This window comes from Drosophila serrata, unplaced genomic scaffold, assembly GCF_035046125.1.
Source record: "Drosophila serrata isolate PLE 108 unplaced genomic scaffold, ASM3504612v1 contig_272, whole genome shotgun sequence".
Classification (NCBI taxonomy): Eukaryota; Metazoa; Arthropoda; class Insecta; order Diptera; family Drosophilidae; genus Drosophila; species Drosophila serrata.
Window position 1 is genome coordinate 10,824,686 of NW_028257170.1, and position 18,185 is coordinate 10,842,870.

General features: G+C 36.2%; 1 protein-coding gene across 26 annotated transcripts in view; it reads left to right on the top strand.

Annotated features, from left to right (window-relative positions):
* Positions 1-18,185, top strand: part of pHCl-1 (pH-sensitive chloride channel 1) — a 61,035-nt gene that overhangs the window by 33,522 nt on the left and 9,328 nt on the right. For 9 of the 26 annotated variants that reach the window (XM_020960099.2, XM_086833727.1, XM_086833721.1 and 6 more), the window contains exons 4-14: positions 1,930-2,919; positions 3,615-3,635; positions 4,277-4,365; positions 5,426-5,500; positions 5,787-5,851; positions 5,933-6,153; positions 7,529-7,611; positions 8,984-9,121; positions 9,569-9,721; positions 14,647-14,861; positions 16,611-16,661. In XM_020960099.2, coding sequence (XP_020815758.2) covers positions 1,940-2,919; positions 3,615-3,635; positions 4,277-4,365; positions 5,426-5,500; positions 5,787-5,851; positions 5,933-6,153; positions 7,529-7,611; positions 8,984-9,121; positions 9,569-9,721; positions 14,647-14,861; positions 16,611-16,661 — 2,091 coding nt within the window. In that variant the 5' untranslated portion in view covers positions 1,930-1,939. Of the gene's footprint in view, positions 1-1,929; positions 2,920-3,614; positions 3,636-4,276; positions 4,366-5,425; positions 5,501-5,786; positions 5,852-5,932; positions 6,154-7,528; positions 7,612-8,983; positions 9,122-9,568; positions 9,722-10,867; positions 11,021-14,646; positions 14,862-16,610; positions 16,662-18,185 lie in introns of all 26 variants that reach the window. The other 17 variants (XM_086833729.1, XM_086833733.1, XM_086833730.1 and 14 more) reach the window with 12 other exon arrangements.

An 18,185-nucleotide genomic window follows, 5' to 3' on the forward strand; every position in this document is an offset into this window, starting at 1 on the left:
GCCATTTACATGGCCCATTCCTAGGCCTTTCCTAGTTTCCTGCGCCTATTACTTTTCGTATCTGCCGTCTTGGGGTTTATTTTTGTGCTTTATGGCCAAAGTCACGTAAAAATCGAATAAATGTATAATGAAGACCCTGAATATATAGGAGGAAGAGCCACAAAAGCCACTGAGTGCCTGTTTTTTGGTGGGTTTGTCTGTGTTTTGTGTGCGGTTCTTCAAAGGCAAAAAGGATGCCAAAGTTTTTCTTTGGCTTTTCCATATGCTGGGGAATAAGCTGTGCAGGCAATCAACTTTGAATTGGACTGTGGTTTGGTTGATCATTAAACTTTGCTTAAAAGTATTAACAAAAGCAAAAAATAAAAAAGAAAACAAAGCAAAAGAGGCATAAGCCGATTATGTCATATGAACCCATAACAACCAACGTGTGTTCAGACACACGGACATAACTAATCAGACCCAAATCACTTCGGCTCAATGGATATCTATTTATACGCCAGTTTTATTTAGAGCAACAGAGGAAATTGAATTCCTGCGGCTCGAATTCATTTCGGCCATGGTGCAATGCCCGCTCGAGCCTTTGCATGTTGAAATAAATGTCAAAAAATAGTAGAGCCAAGCTGGGGTTCCTACTTGAAAAATACATTTACTCTCTGGCCGAAATGAAAATTGCATTTCGCCCTGACTTGGCCACAAACTGACAACCGCAACAGCAACAAGAACAACCATAATGGCAAAACCCGAACTAACAACAAAAGCAACCCGGGGAAGACAGCCAAAAGACAGCCTTTGACATGCAACAATATAAAAATTCGTTTGGCCCATTGACTGGCTGACTGACATTCGGTTTTTGGCTCTGTGGCCTAAACCAAGGGTAGAAAAGCGGCCTTAAAAGACTGAAATATTTATCTTAGAAAGAATTTTTAAATATTATACATAAAGGATAAAGAATAAGTAGTAATAAGTCATAGGACTTGAGAACAAGTTAAACTCTCTATAGAGTTAGGAATGCAAGTTCCTGCAATATAACTAGAAAAACATTAATAATTCATTTTTAATATTTATTATTATTTTACATAATTCCTTAAATACAATTACTTGCCTTAAATATTTTTATGATAATAACATAAAATTGCCTAATATTATTACAAAATTCAATACCAACTTCACCCACAAGTCGAACCACCTTAATAATAACAGACAAGGGATAAAACCTTCGACACTTGTCACTATAATTCTCGGAGACACCGCCAGTCAACTAATGTTATAGAATTTCACTAAATCGAAAACTTAGGCTGGAAATTACCGGGGAAAATTAAAGTTTTGCATTGGCAATCGTAAATCGGTTTGCAGGAACCGTGTTATTTGGCAACTGACATTTATAGCTAGGTGTGCACGCAGGTGGGCGTGGCACAGCGACGGGCCAAAAACAATCCGATATTGCCACATCAATCAAAATGTATATAGTATATAGAGTATATGCTATATGTGTAAGGAGGAAAAGCGGAAAAGCCAGTGTTGATGTGGCCAAGTCACTGCAAACGAGCGTCAAGTGGGTGACGATAGATTTTTATTTTAGATTGCGAGTACATCGAGCGGATTGCTTTCGCTTTCGTCGAGGTTAATTAGTTTTTTTTTATGGGCGGGTGGCAATGCTTAGCAGTTGAGTAAAGTTTTTTTTATAGAAAATGACCCAATTTCCAGGTGAAAGTATTTTTAAAAACCCTAATACAGCGTAGAAATGAAATATTTAAATGTATATAAATGTAAAAGTATACTTAAATCTAAGAGAGATTAAGTTTACTTGGACTATATTTCTTTATATTTCATGGTTTCTTTAAATGACTTTCAGAAAGATCATGTTGAAAACATCTTGTTACTCGTATATAGCTTTACCTAATGCCTTTCCTTAACTTTTCCCTTTTGCAGTTGTCGTAACATGGGCTGCGCCTTTGAAGCGGCCAAAGAGCAGCCCCACAAACCGAAAATCAAGCAACTAAGGCGAAATCAATGCCGTGGAAAAGCAGCAGGAGCGGGAGTGGGAGGAGCCGGGGCAGAAGCAGGAGCAGCGGCGGGGAGGAGAAGCAGGGCCGGTGGCAAACCAGCTGAGGACATCAAAATCAAGGATAACTATCAACAAAATCATAAAACGCAAGCCGAAACAGAAACACAAACAGAAACTGCGCCCAAACATCTAAAAGCGACGGCTCAAGTGCTTTTAACGATACGGCAGCCACATCAGGAGAACAACAAGGACTTTAGTGCTAGCGGTTGTGGTAGTCAAGTGGCTGAAACGCACAAGGACAAAGGCGAGGACCAGGACGAGGACGAGGGTGAGGGTGAGGTTGAGGGTGAGGGCGAGGACGAGCTGGCGACACACGGAGGCGACAGAATCGAAATCGATATTGCCACCGAGCAAGGCGATGAGGAGCAGCAACACCGCCAGCACCAGCACCAGCACCATGTTCTCATCCACCGGCGGAGGCGTCAACCGGCCCAGATCTCTGAGTTTCCAAGATCAGCCGCCGCTGGTATTTCTGCGCTCTCCCTGCATTTCCAAGCCCTCGCCGCCTTAGCGAGAATGCTCCAGAAGCAGGATCCCCACCGGGATCTTAGGGGGGACTTAGCCTACCGGCCCTGGCAGGCACAGGAGGAGGAGGAAGAGCTGGATCACGAGCAGGACGTGGCGAACCGCATGCCCGCCTCCATGTCAGCGGCGATCATTGCAAATGTGAGCGCCACGGCGGCGGCCACCTCGACGGCTGCCTTCCAGTATCTCGGCCAGCACTACAAGCACTACAGCCAGTCCTTTAGCTTCTATGCCGCCTCCAGCGTCATCCTGATGCTGTGCTATCTGACCACCACGTCCACGGCCGCCGCCACGCAGTCGGAGACGGGTGCCCTCGACAAGCATCCCATGTGAGTGCAATGGCTGTGGGAGTGCAGCAGCCCAAAATGTGCATTTAATTATGTATTCTTGGTAAATTCACCTTGATTTTATGATAAGTGATGATGGGAAATTTAAAGCTATGCATATATGAATCAATATAAAAAGCGTTTAAAAGTATGCAATGATTATTAAAGCAATGCAACAAGAAAGGAAGCTAATTTTTAAAAAGTTTGTATACCCTTGAAGTTTGAAATCTAACTTTGATATCTAAATTTTTGTGAATACTGAATTTAAAATGTTTAAAAATTATAATTTTTGTGAATTTTTTACATATTTAATGAATGACTGTGTGATCGAAAAAGAATTTAGGTTTATGGAATAGAAAATAACTTTCACTGCTTTGCAAAAGGGTAAAGATACATATGTACATATGTGTTTCAAAAAGATTATGTAATTAATATTGAAACTCTTAGCAAATTTGATCTAAAATCAAGGTGGATTTGTGACATAGAAAAACCCAAACAGCATTCTGGAACACATCCATTTGATTTTGTTATCCTTGATCTCTCATACACAATTACACACAGACACTGCCTCCGTATCTTTCAAACTATCTTTCTGTCTCTCCATATATTTATCCATTAATCTGTATCGCCTGGCAATCCTTTCCACAACACGTTCAAAAATGTTTCTATTTATTTTTTCCTTTTTGAAATTCTTTCAGTCATGGCATCGATTGGTCGAAGTAAGTTATTGCACACCTCCTTCCCTATCTCTATTTCTCTCTCTAAAAATCTCGGAAAATGAAATACGAAATCAGAGAATATTTGGAAAACGAGCAAAACTAAATTTTTTTTCGGTTATCAAGTTTAGTTTTGTGCACAAATATAATTTTTTTAGTTTTTAATTTGATTTCCCGTTGGGGTAATTGATTTTTCTCAGCTTCGTTCTGCTGACGTTGTGCATGTGATTTGAAAAACGAATTATTTGCCCAAACTGAAATGCAAGTATTTTTCGGGCTAAATATTTGTATAGTTTTAAGCTTAATATAACAAATAATTAATTCAGTTCTGATGTTCCAAAATATTCTTTAATTTTTACGAATAAATTCCAAGCAAAAGGAAAATAATTTAATTTGCTGCCTACTCTTTGGTTTTATGATATTATCTATCATTTGGTTCTCTTGTTAGACTTATCTATTATCCATAAACTAACAATCTTCCCATCTATTTATAACAGCACACAAAACTGTTGTACATAAAAGAGTCCCTGGGAAAGTAACCAATGATTTTATATTTTGACAATTACTTACACTAATTAACATGAATTGCAATGCTTAGGGCAATTATTAATTAGAAAACTAACCATTGCACATTTTCCTCGCAGATTCGACGAGTCCAGCTCGGATAAGGAGATATTAGATTTGCTGCTCGAGAAGAAGCGCTATGACAAACGATTACTGCCGCCGGTAAATGGTAAGAGGTTCCACAAACTTGTCCCATTGTCTCGGTTAAATTTCCAATTTTCCTAAGTGAGCGTTAGAGAACAATGATTCCAGCTCATACTTAGTTTGGGTATAAGAGGGGTCTGGGGGATCCGGGACACTTTCAGTCTTTCAGTTCTCATTTCTCGCCAAATGACAACAATTGGAGCAGCATGGCCACGATATATGGACACTATAAAATCAATTAAACTTAATGGCTCCACTGCCCTGGCCTGGACTGGCCTGGATGTGATGCACAAAAGAAGTGACCACTACCACAAGGACTCTGACTCCGGGAACCATCACAATCTCGAGCAGGCCATCTATGCAATGCAATTACATTACTTTCTATATGTTTATGCCCTGGGAAATCATTACGCTACATTCTTTGGGCAGTTGTAAAATTTTATACTTTGTTATTGAGGGCAAAACTTGCAGAACTATAAGATGCCAATGTATAGAGGGAAGATAAATATTGATTGAAGAAACTCAGAGGAAAATAAGATAGACAACTACTTGGGGCATAGGGAATCCGTGTAAGTGGTAGAAATAAATTTATGAAACAAATATATATAAATGAAAAGTCAAAGCTTAGGAGTCGCTTTGAAAAGTAAATAGGAAAAATTGGTAGGACGTTGTGGACTCATATTTGTTTTCTTTGTCCTCAAAATTAATACTACAGCGAGGTATCGGACTTACTAAACTTTCCAAATTTGGAGTATTAATTAGGTAACAATCTAGTATAATAAATCGAATTTCGTTATCACATAATTGGAGTTTTTGTGGAAATGTATCTTTGTTATGTTTGGAATTTGAATAAAATCAAATTAATTTAAATTTGTAAAAGTGTATCGGGTCAAAGTGTGTCTGTAACTTCTTATTCGATATTTTTGACATAAATATTATTTGTTTGAAATAAATATGATGTGATGGAAAAGGCTTCTATCGTAAACTGTACTCATAAAATACGGATAATCTCAGATAATCTCTCAATGAAAAAACAATGAAAATAAAACGATTGTTCAGATTCTTATTCTTTAAAAATTTTGCAGATGAAGACTTTTGCTGTGGTTTGCAATCGCCCGATATGGCAACAAATCAAAATGCACGGAGACCACATAATCGCGGTTGGTGTCAGCGCAAGAATTTCATTTAATAGATGCACCTTTCAGATAGATTACATTTAGTTTTCTATTATTTGAAGAACTTAATTTCCTTTGTAGGATTTCCACAATCATTATTGATATATTTATTTCATCTCTCATCTCTAAAATATATATATTTTGAATAGTAATTGGAATTATTTTGGTAGCTAGATTTTTGGTTCTTCTGGCACTCTATACTGAACATCATTGAATTGAAATACATTTTAAGCAGACAGTAATTGGTATACATTGAAATCCTCTTTAATAGGCACTCTGACGGTGAACGTGAACGTGCTGCTCCTGAGCTTAGCATCGCCCGATGAAAGCAGCCTGGTGAGTGCACAAATAAATATATATATATGTATATATATCGAATATATATTGCATTCTATAAATTCTCGATACTGTTTGCAGAAATACGAGGTGGAGTTCCTGTTGAACCAGCAGTGGAACGATCCGCGACTGCAGTATGGCAATAAGTCTCATTACGACTTCTTGAACGCCCTGCATCATCATGATAGCATCTGGACGCCGGATACGTATTTCATTATGCATGGCGATTTCAAGGATCCCATCATACCAATGCATTTCGCTTTAAGAATATTTCGGAACGGGACCATTACGTACGCAATGAGGTGTGTGTCCTATCAGCCCTGCTTTCTGTTTTTCAGTTTTCAGTTTTCAGTTTTCTGTTTTTCTGTTCTGTTGCCCCGATTTGAATATGAATGAATTTTTTATACAAAAACCGGCGACGAGGCCGGGCTAAGCGGCTTTAATGGCGCCAGAAAATGCAAATTTTTCGCTCAAAGTTCATATTCATTAGGGAGAGCAAGATGACAGGCAAAGCGGCAATATTTTTTTATTCTCCCAGCACATTTTTCTGCTGTTGCTTCTTTTGCTCAATTTTCCACGTTTCCACTGGGGCCAGTGGAAAAACGAGAGATCGAGGGAAAGGGTCCACGAAATATGTAAGCTAGCCGGCAAACATACGAGGCAGTAATGAAAAATAGCACATGAAATAGAGGAATATGAGTAAAGTGAGTAAAAAAAGTAGGTTTGCAAATATTTGGCCAGGTACAGCGTACATATCGTACATATATGTAGGCCAACTCCTGGCCAGGTGAAAAATTCAGGCTCGACTGTGCGCTGTTTGCTGAGAGAAAGGAAAAGCGGAGAAGAACTTTTCACAATATGCCCGGCATTTGTTGGATGCTCATGTTTGTCTTCATTTCCCGCTTTCCCTTTCTCCCTTTCTCACTTTCCCCTTTTACAACTCACAGCTTGTCTTCATTTTTAATTCAACAGAACTTTTCCAATTGACTGCATAGCGCAAAAGTGTCGTCCAGCAATTAAAATAAGTTGCAGTTGCCATTTACTTTCCCAGCTTTTCTCGTCCTGTGCTGTGTTTGCATGCCAACAAGGGGAAATGTCCGGAGAGCGGAAAACTGTGGAAACTTGCTGGGAAAGCGACAGCGACACGGGCTGCGAAATTATTATGAATTGATGCAGCTGAACAAAGCGAGATATTAAGTGGCCAAGACAAGCATTAAATTGCCCGAGGACGAAGTCCTGAGAATTATAAGGTCAAGCCATGTTTTCCGATAGGTGCACATCAAAACGGCATTAAAAAATTGCAGAAACATTTAGAGCTGTCATAAAAAAGCACAATTTTTAGTTTGCTTTTTTACTAGTAATTAAAATCTCAGAACGCTATTAAAGCTTAAGACGAATATGAGGTCACTAAATGATTTATATTTGAGTTTCTGGAAAAAGGTTTTAAAAAGGAATTTAAAGAAGAAATTTTGCACTGGGAAATAAATAAACAAGGAAATTTATAACACACCAAAAAAGACTTCCAAGACCGTCATTTTTAAATGCTAATTTATCTTTTCAACAGACATAGTTTGAGTTTCTTTCACATCTCCATTTGAAATAGTAATTGTTAAATAATTTATTTATTGTATTTACTAATTCTTCTTATCTTTTGTGAATGTTTTTTCCTCTTTCCAGACGTCACCTGATATTATCCTGCCAGGGAAGTCTGCATATATTTCCATTCGATGATCCAAAGTGTTCCTTCTCCATGGAGAGCAGTAAGTTCAAATGTGTTTCCTACTGAAAATAGCAAAGGGATTATAGTTTATAATAAGAATAAGACTAGAGATGGCTTGGAATTAGAATGCCTTAGGAAAGTCGACCGAAAAACAGTATTCCTTTTAAGGCATATATAATATAAAGACTATCTTCAAGTATCTTAAATTTCTTCCCTCACACACTATTTAATTATAATTATTTATTCATTTCAAAATCCAAAACTCAATTTCTTGAGAAAGCCCTAGAAGGTTAAGAAATTAAATTGATTAATTGAAAAATAAATGAAGGCCGCTGCTGATGCTGCCCTGAAAATCCCCAAATAATGACATAAAAGAGCGGGACCAGTAGGAGGAAATGTATAAATAATACGACAATTCCGGAGTGTTGAAAATGAACCTCAAGATGTTGATGCTCTGTGATGATAAAAAGATGGGCAGGCGAGCGTGTTGACTGCCACTCAAGGGAAATCTTCGCCTCCATCTGCATTCGTCGTCTCTCTGTGTGTGTTTGTGGGCTCTGTTGTGTCTGTCTGTGTTTGTGCAACAATAGGGAGGCGGTAGGGGCCTAAAGGGGCGTGGCCGTGCCAACTAAAGGGAGGGCTAAACGACAAAAGCTGACAAAGTGACTAACAAGGCTGACTGCCTGCCACACAGCGTGGCAGACACAGAGCCAGAGCCCGGGTTTATGTGCCTTTGATACCCTTTCAGGGGTGTGGCAATATGTTTTGAATATTCACAAAAATATGTATCTTAATTCATTAATAAATATATAAGAAGTGACAATTTGGCTACAATTATCATTGAGTATTAAAAACCTGTTTTTAAAGGTGATAAAACATAGATTTAGAAAGCTTCAAGTGTTCTTATTCATGCAACATTTCATATATCACTGAAATTTTAACCTAGTCTTCGTCAATCTATCCATAGCTTTATCCAACTATATTTTAAAGGACATTCAAACTTCGGCTTGCCTCGCCATTGTCTATACATTGTTTTCGAAAGTCGTTTCCGGTTTCCAACCCTCCTGGAAACAACGGCTAAGAACGTGAGCGACATCGTAAATTACTTTGAGAGGATGATGATGTCGGTTCCTGCCGAGATTTTCATCTACGATGGGGGTACATCCATCGAAGTGTTTTGCCTTTTGCCAGCTTGTCATGGCTTGTTTGTCAAATATGATTTAATTTCCAGGGTCTGAGAGCCGGAGACAATATGTATCTGGGTATTCCCCTCCTATTTACATTAATGTAATTAATTAATGGGATGATTGAGAGTGAGTGTGTGTGTGCGGTGATGGGATTATTTAGGGTTACGAACGGAATCTAATTGAGAGAGCTATTTTTGAACTTCTTCCTTATGCTTTCCCCAACAGTTTCCTACGAGGAGGCGCAAATCAAATACGTGTGGAAAAACGACGAGGACACCCTGCGGAAAAGTCCCTCGCTGACCACACTGAATGCATATTTGATCAAGAATCAAACGACGGCCTGTGATCAGAATAGCTGGAGAGGTAAGTCATTGGTAACTCCATGCAAATCACATCATTTGCTTACACTTTGTATTAGCCAACAAAAAAAAAAGAAATTACAGCTGGGAAAATTGTTTTCTCCTTAGTAACCGTAGTGTTTTCTGGTGATAATGGTATTTTCTTTATAAAAAAAACCAAAAGTAACATACAATATGGCGTATTTAGGTTCCTTGCGAGCGGACTCCATTCTTTGGCTTGGCTTTTAAACTTAATTTTTGTCTTAATTTCTCCATATACTTCGTCTCTGATCTCGGCTAGAATCGCTTTTGCAGCTTTTATATATATTTAAAACAGTATCCAACGCCAATCTAATGGTCTAATCTTTGTCTACCTTCCCACTTCCCCTTTTTTCTCAAATAAAAAAATACAAATAAACAACAAACGCTACAAACTATCCAATCAAAACACAAAACATATAATGCCCCCTAGGGAACTACAGCTGTCTTAGGGTCGATTTAATCTTTACCAGAGATCGTGCATTCTATTTCACCACCGTTTTTATACCCGGCATTATATTGGTGACGTCGTCCTTTATAACTTTCTGGCTAGAATGGAATGCCGTGCCAGCTAGATCGATGATAGGTAACAAAACCAATAAATACCAACCAAATCTACCAAAATCAAATCAACCTACAAAACCATTACCAATTTTTGCCCTCGCTCTCTCTCTCACACACTAAGCCAAATAAAAACCCAATAAATATACAATAATTCTTAATAAAAATACGTACTTTTAAGAAATTAACCGAATCAAAAATCAATTTTGTACGCCATTGAGAATTGATTTACTTTCCGCCTTTCGTAGCATTTGCCTTTTTCGATTGCCCTTCTTCTGTAATGTAATTTGTACAACTTTATGATTTCTGATTGTCACTTTTCCACTTCATTTCAATGCGGCCAAAGTAGTAGCAATGAAAATATACTTAAAATTAGTACAATGACCAACCAAACACCCAAAGTATGCCCACACCCAAAGATTCTAGCTTTAAGTTTTTTCATCTAAGGTTTGCTGCATGGATTCTGTTTCCTTGTATGAGAGCCACCAAAACCAAATCCCACCCGACTCGAAAGCAAAGCCACTATTTTAGTTTTTCAAGTTTTTATACAAAATATATACGTTTTTTTTTAGTTTTCCAAACTATATAGTTGAGCCAGTCAAACGCCATAAGCGGGATATAGTCTAGTCTAGGCTAGGACCTTGAAAAAATTCAAATCAAATAATATCTAGTAGCATTCTGTGCTGCGTCCTTCAACCACATCAGTGCTGCCAAGAACATATTTACAAATCAGGAAGGATATGAACAATTTTAAAAGTATACTATTTACAATACAGTAATTATGATGCAAAGGCACATTTTTCTTTAATTCAAAAATAACGAAAGAAATTTATATTTTACTGTTCATTTGAAAATTCAAGTAATTACTTTTTCTTAAAATCAAGTTCTTAAACATAGCTTTTGTAATCTTTAATTAAATTTTATAATAATAAAAATATCTTATTATTCCTTTTTATATATTTATTATAATATTTCAAAAAAGTATAGTCTAGAAAATATCGCAAGAAACTCTGTTATCCTCTCAGAGTTAATATATCTCCCTGGTAAAAAAGGACATGTTGGCAGCACTGTTCCCTCTATCTATAACTCTGTCTTTCTTTCTGTCTGTCTCTGTGTGTGTTGTGTGTTAACCCTCGGCCGAATTTCCATAATTCCGGCCTTGTTTCTTAAGGTAATTACAGTTGCCTACAGGTCGAGTTGACATTTACCCGTGATCGTGCGTATTATTTTACAACCGTTTTCATACCTGGCATTATATTGGTCACCTCGTCGTTTATCACATTTTGGCTGGAATGGAATGCAGTCCCAGCCCGGGTTATGATCGGTACGTAGCAAACTAAAACCAAAAACCAAAACAACCAGAGAACGTCAGAGCTCTCACTGAAGGAAACAAACCAAAATCTTAGTCTTCCAACTCCAAAATCAATGAAAAAATAATCCAAATCGCAATTTAGTCCTTAACGAAGTTTGTAGCCGTGTGTAAAGCGCAATTTTAGTGAGTTTTAGTCCAAATTGAAACGCAACCACGAGACAATTGGCCAAAAGTAAATCTATATGTATGTATAGCCTAGAGGAGCTTAGGAGCATTTAACCCATTAAAAGTTCAACTTTAGCTAGCCGCTCGATTTAAATGGATTCCTTTTTCATTTCAATTCACTACTTGGAGTGATTTTCTTTCGAAAGTTATTTCCTCATTTTGTATTTTCTAACTTCCTGCACTCGTAAATTTGGTAAACTGCCCAACTCCCCTCTGACCTTATGCATTGCATGACATTTTTTAACCTTAACTAGGCAACTTTTGAGCTTTATTTTCGTTGAGAAGCTTTGGTAAAACCGAATACGAAAAATCAACTAAAGCATTTCATATATGTAGAAAACAATATGCTTAAACGGCTATTCGAATGTTTTAAACAATTACGAGTTTATATTTTAAAAAATCTAAATCTATATGCATAAAAAAATGCATTTATGGAAAATAAGTAATAACTATTAAAATATATATAAAACATAAAATACAATACTTACACGATACAGTTAATATAAAATATGGGTTTTTAGGGGTTTTTATCTGCTGGCGAATTGTACAGTTTTTACCTTTAGTAACAGAAAAAGACTAACATATGGAAAAGCGATGTAAAACTCCTGTACGACTTACACCACAGGTCAAAATTAGAGTGTGGAAAGTCTTTTTATATATTTTTGTATATGTTGAATTTAAGAAGAAGAAACTCTTCTATTTCGACATTACACGTTCTTCAATGTTATGTTAAAAAAATAAATCCATGTAACTAGAGACTCCTGATAGTTAATCTGTACCCCAATAATTTTATACATTAATTCCATTTCCAATAATATTTTTTTAGTTAGTTTAGTGTACGTTAAGAATTCCTAAGAGAGGGTATGTAACTAGAGACTCCTGATACTTAATCTGTACCTCAATAATTTTAGACATTAATTCAATTTCCAATAATATTTTTAAATTAGTTTGGTTTACGTTAAGAATGCCTAAGAGAGGCTATGATTATTATCCTGGCCTCAGCTGTTTGCATCCAGTGTACCAAGGCTAATGCAATTATTATGCGCTATCCCTGGACCCAAAGTGGGAAAGGAAACCGAAATAAATGGCATGGGAGCAATGCAAAGAGAATGTCAACCGAAATATCCTGCGACACATACGTCGTTGGCAGCTGCTCTAGCTCCTGGACAGGAGACACGGACACAGACACGGACACGGCCCTTTCCTGGTGTTTCCCTGCAACGACGACGGATGAGAAGGACTACGAGATGATGATGATGATGACGTGGAGCGGTGGTCACATCATACATGATGATTTATGCATAAGCCATATGGGCAACATGGTCTAGGCAAATAGAACAGAAAGCTCTACTGGTTCTCAGTGCGTGTAATGCAAAAACTACAAAGTACGGCCAGAAATGTAAAAGCGGCAGATGGGGATTATAAAAGGCTTAGAGCTTGACTTGGCTTAAAGCTGTAGTAAAATATTTGCACAGGGAAAAAACTAGTTTTTGTTAGAAAAATGTTTTGCCACATTTAAAGCGACACTTTTTAGACTTTTAGTTAAGCGATATCTATTGAAAATTACTTTAAGAAAGAGCTGTAAGGTAAACCTACTTTATTTATACTATACTTTAATATTGAAACACTTTTAAAGTCTATTAAATTCCCAAATTGATGAAATGTCACTAATTTTGAAAGCATTCATGTAAGGGAAAAGTAGTTACAAAGCAGTAAATGCTTTTCTTCAGAATGTATATGCAGAAATCGAATAACAAGAAAGCGCAGAGGAAGGATAATTCAATTTCTGGCTGCCATTGTCTGCCCAGAGCAAACACAATCAAACGACATTTCAATGACAAAAGGAAACTAAATAAATAAATAGTCAAAAAAGCAGCGAAATGGCAAATGGCTGAAGGCAAGCGATGCCGTTTTGTTAGTCAAAGTGCCGACATTGCATGCATTTTACAGCAGCAGCATCGGCAGCTCCTTGGAAGGGGATCGCAGCGTCATCTTCCTGCCTCATTTGTGACTTTCTCGAGCAGCTTTTCCCAGCAGCATTTTGAGCAGCAGAGTGCAGCCTCGAGATTTCCCTATTTTATCACATTTTTCCTATTTTCTTTTTGCGCCAGAGGGCGGATACCGAAACGCTGGCAAATTGAAAATCGATGCTGTTTCGTGAATGCAGCGAGGCGAATCCGGCAAGTGCTCCTTGTTGCAGGATGCCAAAAACCCAGTTAAATTCCGCCAGCGATTCGTTGACAAAACTAATTAGGCAACTAACATAAGATTGATAATGTCGCATGCCGAATGGCCATTTCAGGAATAATTAATATTAAATGTCAGGCAAAACCTTCAACAAAGGTGGAAAAAATGTGATAAATGAAAGAAAAGCTTTTGTACTTGGTAGAGCAATATATTCACTTTAGCTACATTTATACAATTTGATACGATTAACATGTAATGGTTATTAATTAGGTATTTAAATTATTATTTTAAATATGTTGGTAAAAAAGATAAGTTTGTATGTAGCAAAAGGTAATATAGATAAGGTAATTAATGGATATCATAAATAATAAAACGAACGCTGAATATTTAATGAAAAAGTATTTATATGTAAGCATTTCCTTGCGATTTAAACATATATAAATAAAGAAATTAAGCTGCATTTGTACTCTTGCAATAAACATATTAATAATCATTCAATATCCATAAATTAAAACTGAATTTTTGTTTTGGTGTTAAAGTTAACTATTTAATTAAAATCAATAAAAGTAATAACAAATAAGTTTCTGAATACAAAAGAAAATTTAGGGAACTTATTCATTACATTGTGCTTGATTTAATACAAACGTGAATAGCTGTATACAAATATACAATCAGATACTTTAATTTTTTTTCATATATTTTATTTATAACTAACCTAAAGCCCCAGAATATGAAAATAAAATAAAATAATTGCATAAAACACAAAATAAAATGATCGAATGCCTAAAGCTCAAAGAATTTCGTTGATTTCAAACTCTAGTTTAATATTTCCAGTCATCAAATTAGTAGTTTTCGTTAATTTTCTTTAGCTTATGCACATTTACTGAACCGCTAAATCAATATAAAAAACAAAATACAACAAAGAAAAATGCAATAAAACAAACATATTAAGTCATAACGACTCCTGCCCGAGTCCTGGACGATAAAACTCAAATTAAAAACTTTTGTACATATTGCCGAAACTAATTAAAAACATCTCAACTAAACGCCACAGAACATACTTCCCCTATTAAGACCCCACCACCCCCCTCTCACGACCCCCAAAGTATGTGCAGTGCTTCACTAATTACGTGTCAAATGGCTAATGCAAGTTTCTCTACAATCCACAATGCACAATCAACAACCAACAATCAACAACGAATTTCTACTACAACAACGAACGGAAGGCGTGACAACCATGCTGAATTTCTTCACTACCTCGAACGGTTTCCGGAGCACCCTGCCCGTGGTCTCCAATCTGACGGCGATGAACGTGTGGGACGGGGTCTGCATGTGCTTCATCTACGCCTCGTTGCTGGAGTTTGTCTGCGTCAATTACGTGGGGCGAAAGCGACCGCTGCACAACGTCGTCTATCGGCCGGGCGAGAATCCCGTAACACAGGTAAATTAAATAATAATTTAATCCAATTCACACCAGGCCAGTCCCAATTCCCCTCAAAAAAATAAAATGAAAGTAAAACAAAAACAAAGAGCTAATCTCGTATGCATTTTGAAAGCAATTAAATATGAATTTAACATGAGCGTACAACAGCGAGAGAAGCTAAAAGAAAATATAATAAAAACACACAACGAACACTCCAACCTACATTCGTACTATCTAAGTTATTCAAGTTATTTGTTCTTCCCGTTCTTCTTTTTTTTTTTGTTCTTAAGAAGCCAGAAACACCTGAGCCCAAGTCATACTCGTACAGCCGTAAAATATATACCTATATCTATATATATGAAAACTCAGTCAAAAACAATTCGATTACTGCCATTGTGTTGCGTCCCCTTTCTCCCACTTTCTCTCTCTCTGTCTATCTATCTGTCTATCTCTCTCTTCCCTTCTATACGTATACCCCGAATTTTTGATCACCTATATCCGTGTACTGTCCAGTCTTATTTAACGGTCTTTAGTTCCTAGATCCATAACCATATCAACATTATCGATAACAACGAAATGCTCGCTATAAAAACTCACTTTGTGTTGATCTCCAAATATCCCGAACTTAGCATTTTGTACAACAACTTTTTTGAACTATATAATAAACGTAAATTTGTGTGTCCAATATATTATAATACAGCAAGAAAACGAATAACGAAATGATTTAAACCAAAAGATTTTCCCCTTTTGATTTTTGTTCACACTTATTTTTGATTATTTTGTTTTAATCTTAATCTTTCATGAAGGATACTGTCAATGTATGTGTATTTATTGTGCTGATGCTCAGTTAATTTATTTGTTTGCATTTCTATTATATTTACCCAATTCACTTATGTTTTCTTTGAGAAAAAAAGACAAGTCCTTGTGTTAGAACCTCCGTTTCTGTTATGTTTCAATTAACTCCTAAATGTTGTATAATACAAATTGTTCGTAAGGAAAACAATGCGTTTTATTCATCTCCAATTAGTTTGCAAATATCCTGACAAAACTCCAAAACCTAAAATGAATAATAATAAACAATTCAATTGAAGTGTTTTACATGCCCGTAGGTAGGTATGATTATTTATGTTTTCATTATTTCCAACCGAAAACGAAAACGAACCCGAAACTGAAGCAACAAAAACTAAAATTGATTTTACAAAATCTAAAACCTATGAAATATGCATTTTGTTTTTCCGTAGGCACTTTTCGAATTAAGAACAAAAAAACTTTTGATAATTGCACGTTAAGCATTTTTGTTTGATGTGATTTACATTTTTTTGTGTGGAACTCCGTTTAAGTGGCATGTTTATCCTCTCTAACTAAAAGGAAAATTAAAGCCATCTTCATGAATAATGTGTATATGAAAATGCCACTTAAATCAATTCCATTTCCAAGTCCCATGCATCATAAAGCTTATTATTTTCCTCTAAGAAAAGCCTCGTCGAAGGAGGTCTAAGCGAAACCGCAAAAAAAATCGAACATTGTTCCCAATTTTAGTGATATATATGTATATGCGATTATTCGAATAACCACCAGCTAAAATTTAATTTAATCTCAAAAATTAGCAGCTAAGTGAGCGACAGCATTAACAATAACCAATAAAGAAAAGAGAGAAAAAAACAAAGAAACAATGAAAATCGAAGCTAAACCCAAAACAGAAATGACAACCAACCAAACTTAAAGTGTGTTTTGAGTATGAACATTGTTTTGTGTACATTTTTGCAGCGTCTTCCAGCAGTACTAAGCAGGATCGGAGTAATTCTTGCAAGTCCTTTGGTAAGCTATCAACCACAACTCATGCACCACCCGCCACCACCCTGCCCTGACCCAAACCAGCCCGAACCCAATAAAACAAACTATAACAAAACAATTTAGCAGCAAAAACCCTTACGAAAAACACACGAAAACCAACACTGAAACACCGTCTCGAACCCTCCTTCTATTCCTAGTCCTGCCCGAGAGTCCTTTCCCCAAATACAAAAACAGCGAAAAGTAAACCTAAGAACAAAAATGGCATGCGAATTTCGCTTTGATGAAATGCATTGAACAAATTTTGTTTCGATTTTGGTTTTTGTGTTTCCCCGAAACATTGTTTTATTTGATTTTCGAGCCAAACGGAAAACCAATGAAAATACCAATAAATATAATTCAGATTTCAATAATTACCCAGTAGATTCGCACTCGCTTTCAGTGTATATAATTCCATATTTAATACAATTAATTATTTCCATTATTTATTTACGTTTATTCGCTTTTTTACTTTGGTATCGAACAAACCATAAACAAACTCGTAATTTAAACACCTGACAGCTAAAATCTATGCATAATTGATATGCGTGGCATAATTGTTTTTGAAGAATCTATTTTCACACTAATGACTACAACAACAACCAACCGCAGAAACGACAACAACAACAATCACAACATATAAGAAACCTCATGATGTTAAAAAATATATGAATATATGTATTTATATATAAATATCAATAAAACACACTTTAAGGTCACTTACAATTGGGAAAAATGTTACGAATGAAAATTGTAACAATAAAAGAAAGCGAAAAAAACGATTAACAAATAATATGGAAAATATTCTTTCTCTTACATAAACGCAAAAAGATGATATCGGAAATGTTAGAAATCAATTTTGTTCTTTGCCCTTGATTTACATTTATTAATTTTTACTACACGAATTTCGCTATGGAAAAAAAATACATTAAATTAAGTTTATTATTGATTTTTTTTTACCAACACGCCCCTTCAACTACCAATAAAACAAGTTTAAAAATATATATATGAAATGATGCCGGAAACGGTGGCCACTATTATTTATGGTCCTAACCAGTTGTAGCTGAAGCATTCGTGTTTTCTTTCGTTATTTTGTGTTGTCTGTGTAATGCTTGAAAGCTTTTTGTTTAGGCGTATAGTTCTAGTGCATTTTGTGCATCTGTATGTTACTCGATAAATATAAAAACACTCTCATGCAATCTACTATTTACAAAACACAAGAAAGAAAAACAGTGTTGAGTACACTTTTTACTCGTCCTGCAAAAATAAAATGCTGGAATAATTCTGTTGGTTCGTTGTGAGTCGACCCTGTCCTTGGCGAAGCAGTGCACAAGGAGGATGAAAACCGTTACATATGTTAGAAAGCAGTGCAAGCAGTGGATTTTGAGGGAAATTATTTTATTTGGAAAATTGGGAAATATTTGAAAGATGTGTAACTATCAAAGTTTGTTTAATTTTAAACCGTTAACACTTATATTCCAATATATATTCCATAAATATATATTTTGTTTA